At 36.9% G+C, this 3,036-nt stretch overlaps 2 protein-coding genes across 2 annotated transcripts; both read right to left on the minus strand.

Moving 5' to 3' along the window:
• Positions 1 to 571: 571 nt before the first annotated feature.
• Positions 572 to 1,036, minus strand: LOC145163872 (uncharacterized). Its single transcript, XM_079082622.1, has one exon. The coding sequence runs from the start codon at positions 1,034 to 1,036 to the stop codon at positions 572 to 574; it is 465 nt and encodes a 154-aa protein (XP_078938748.1).
• A 5-nt stretch (positions 1,037 to 1,041) lies between these two features.
• LOC145163873 (uncharacterized) lies at positions 1,042 to 2,680 on the minus strand. Its single transcript, XM_079082623.1, has 3 exons — positions 2,428 to 2,680; positions 2,006 to 2,313; positions 1,042 to 1,890 (listed from the first exon to the last, which is right to left on the minus strand). The coding sequence occupies exons 1-3, from the start codon at positions 2,678 to 2,680 to the stop codon at positions 1,042 to 1,044; spliced, it is 1,410 nt and encodes a 469-aa protein (XP_078938749.1).
• Positions 2,681 to 3,036: the final 356 nt, after the last annotated feature.

The following is a 3,036-nucleotide window of genomic DNA, read 5'->3' on the forward strand; positions in this document are numbered from 1 at the left end:
TGGTGGGTGGTAGTGATGGGTGATGGGGGTGTGTGGTGGAGGTGAGTGGTGGTGATGGGTGGTGGTGGTGGCGGGCGATGGTGGTGGTAATTATGATGGGTGATGGGTGGTGGTAGTGATGACGAGTGGTGGAGGCGGGTGGTGGTGATGGTGGTGGTGGCGGGTGGTGGTGCTAGGTGGTGGTAATGTGTTGTTGGTTGTGGTGATGAGTGGTTGGTAGTGGTGGTTGGTGGGTTGTAGGTGGTGGTGATGGGTGGTTGGTGGGTGGTAGGTAGTGGTTGTGTGTGGTGTTGGTTTGGTGGTGAGCGGTATAGGTTAGTGGTTTTTTAAATTGCTTTTAACTATTTCTTGATTTATGTGAATATTATTTTATAGTTATTGATTTAATTACGAGTTGATGGAAGTGTAGACAGGGGCGGACGCAGGAATTAATAGTAGGGGTTGCACAATTTTTTTTTTCCGGTCAAACATAATATAAAACATTAAAAAAAATCAGGTCAAACATAATATAAAACATCTAATACAAATTTTTTTTTTGGTTAAACATAATATAACAACGATCTATTAGAATTTAAATTTGTCCTCTTCGTGCAGACATCTTTTGAAACCGCTCCATTACTTTTTCATTATCAACTTTCACAAGTGCATCGGTCTCGACATTACAAAGCAATGCATCGTTCAAAAATTCATCGCCAATTTTGTTACGCAAGTCGGTCTTCAAGAGCTTCATCTTTGAAAAACATCTTTCTACACTTGCGGTCGCTACGGGTAATATCAAAGCCAACTTTAAAAGCTTATAAACCAAAGGATAAGACCGATGCTTCCCCGTACTAACCATCAAACGAGAAAGGTCGGAAATTCCTTTCAAACTAGTGAAGCGCTCATCTTTGATGCAAGAGTGATAAAATATCTCAAGTTGTCCTTCAAGGTCTATCATATATGAATCATCAAAGTCATACTTGTATAACTTACCCAACTTCAATAACTTTGATTTGTCAAATTGTGCAAATGAATCACAAGGGCTCAAAGCACCCATGTATTCTAGTAATTGGGTGCTTGTTTCACTAATCGATCCCGATATTCTGTAAGTTGCATATCTACCACCGTGTTGAAGATTTCAACCTCAAAATGAAACCTATTAGTCTTTGTAGTCCTACGGTTTCTCGCACCAATATACAACTCTTCCATATCTAAAGTATCAATTTCGTGTGTTTGACAAAAAGAGGATACTTTTGGCAAAATGCTAGCAAACCCTATGTTTCTAAAAGATTGCAATGCCTCCATTGTCCCTCTAACCATCGAAGCCGCTTCTAAAATGTATAGATCTTTTCTTTGAAGTTGCTTTGACAATGTACCCGTGAGGTGTAAAATGTCATACATCATATATAAGTAAAACACGAACTCATATGATTTAAAATATGCTAAGATTCCAGATGCTTGTTGACGGTTTGCCAATGACCCTCCCTCCTCTTTCACAAAATCTAAAACTACAAGAACATCCACAAACAACTTCATCAAACTTGTGAGTGTGTTGAAATGTGAACCCCATCTTGTTTCTCCCTCTTGAACAAGTGTAGTCTCTTGATTTAACCCTCTTCCTGTTTCAAGTTCACCATTACATAAGCCTTTTTTCACCCTTTCTCTTGCTTGCTCTTGTAGTAAGTCTTTTCTTTTACACGAGGCACAAACAACATTAACCACCAACGAAATTTGCTCAAAAAAGTCACTAACACCATCATGCTTCTTTGCTATAGCCACAACTACTAATTGAAGTTGGTGTGCAAAGCAATGTACATAAAAAGCCGTGTCATTCTCTTGTAATATCAAAGCTTTCAAACCATTGAATTCCCCTCGCATATTGCTAGCCCCATCGTAACCTTGTCCTCTTATCTATTAAAATTTAAAACAATTAATATATATATATATATATATATATATATATATATATATATATATATATATATTAAATTAAATTGAAATAACAAAAAAGTAAATAATAAATTACCTGACTAAAACTCAACTTATTACTTGTAAGGACTTCATTTATGGCGTTTTTGAGTGTCAAAGAAGATGTATCCTTCACGTGCACTAGTCCTATGAATCTTTCTTTCACAAAGCCAAGACTATCGACATAACGCAAAACAATAGCCATTTGTTCCTTTTTTGAAACATCACTAGATTCATCAACTAGTAAAGCAAAAACATCTTGACCAATCTCTTCACGAATACTCAAAAGTACTTCTTGTGCAAAACATTGCACAAGTTCTTTTTGAATTTTAGGGGAAATTAGTTGATTGTTTTTAGGAGCATTTTCTAAAGTATTGTTGAAAATATCTTCACTAGTCTCTCGAATGGCTTTTAACACTTCAAAGTAAAGCCCTCTATTTTACGAGTTAACCGACTCGTCATGACCACGAAACGGTAAACCGGTTTTCAATAAAAGTCTAACAACAATAATAGAAACACGTAATCGAGCTTTATATTTATGGTCCACTGCTTCGGTTTGCCTCCTCAAGACTACATTAATAGCTTGTTTTTCCTTCATTAAAAACTCACACTTTTCTTTTGCTTTGTTGTGAAAACTATCAACACCACCCACATGAGTCCGAAATGCATCTTTTTTATTCCAAGTATCAAAACCTTGGGAAACAAATGCATCTCTCCCTCCCTTTTGTCCCATGAGGTCCCCACACAAATAACAATATAAACAATATGCACTATTCTTTTTCACACTATATTCCAACCAATCAAAGTCATCAAACCATGAAGGAACGAATCTTCTAAATCTATCACCTATTTTTTTTAGGAAACTTATGTGCCCTTACTTGACACGGTCCTTGAAGCAAATATGCTCTTCTTACATCATCTCTTATATTTGGTTTGTAACTTGTAATCAATGGCCTATCCGCCGGGTCCTTTGGAAGATCTTTCAAGTCAACATTATCATTACATTGGTTAGAGCATGGTGTTTGTGGAGTTGCATTAGAAACCGAAGGGATTGATTGATTGGTGATTGGTGTTTGTGGAGTTGCATTA

Source organism: Lactuca virosa, chromosome 3, assembly GCF_052849685.1.
Source record: "Lactuca virosa cultivar CGN04683 chromosome 3, Lactuca_virosa_CGN04683_v6, whole genome shotgun sequence".
In the NCBI taxonomy this organism is placed as follows: Eukaryota; Viridiplantae; Streptophyta; class Magnoliopsida; order Asterales; family Asteraceae; genus Lactuca; species Lactuca virosa.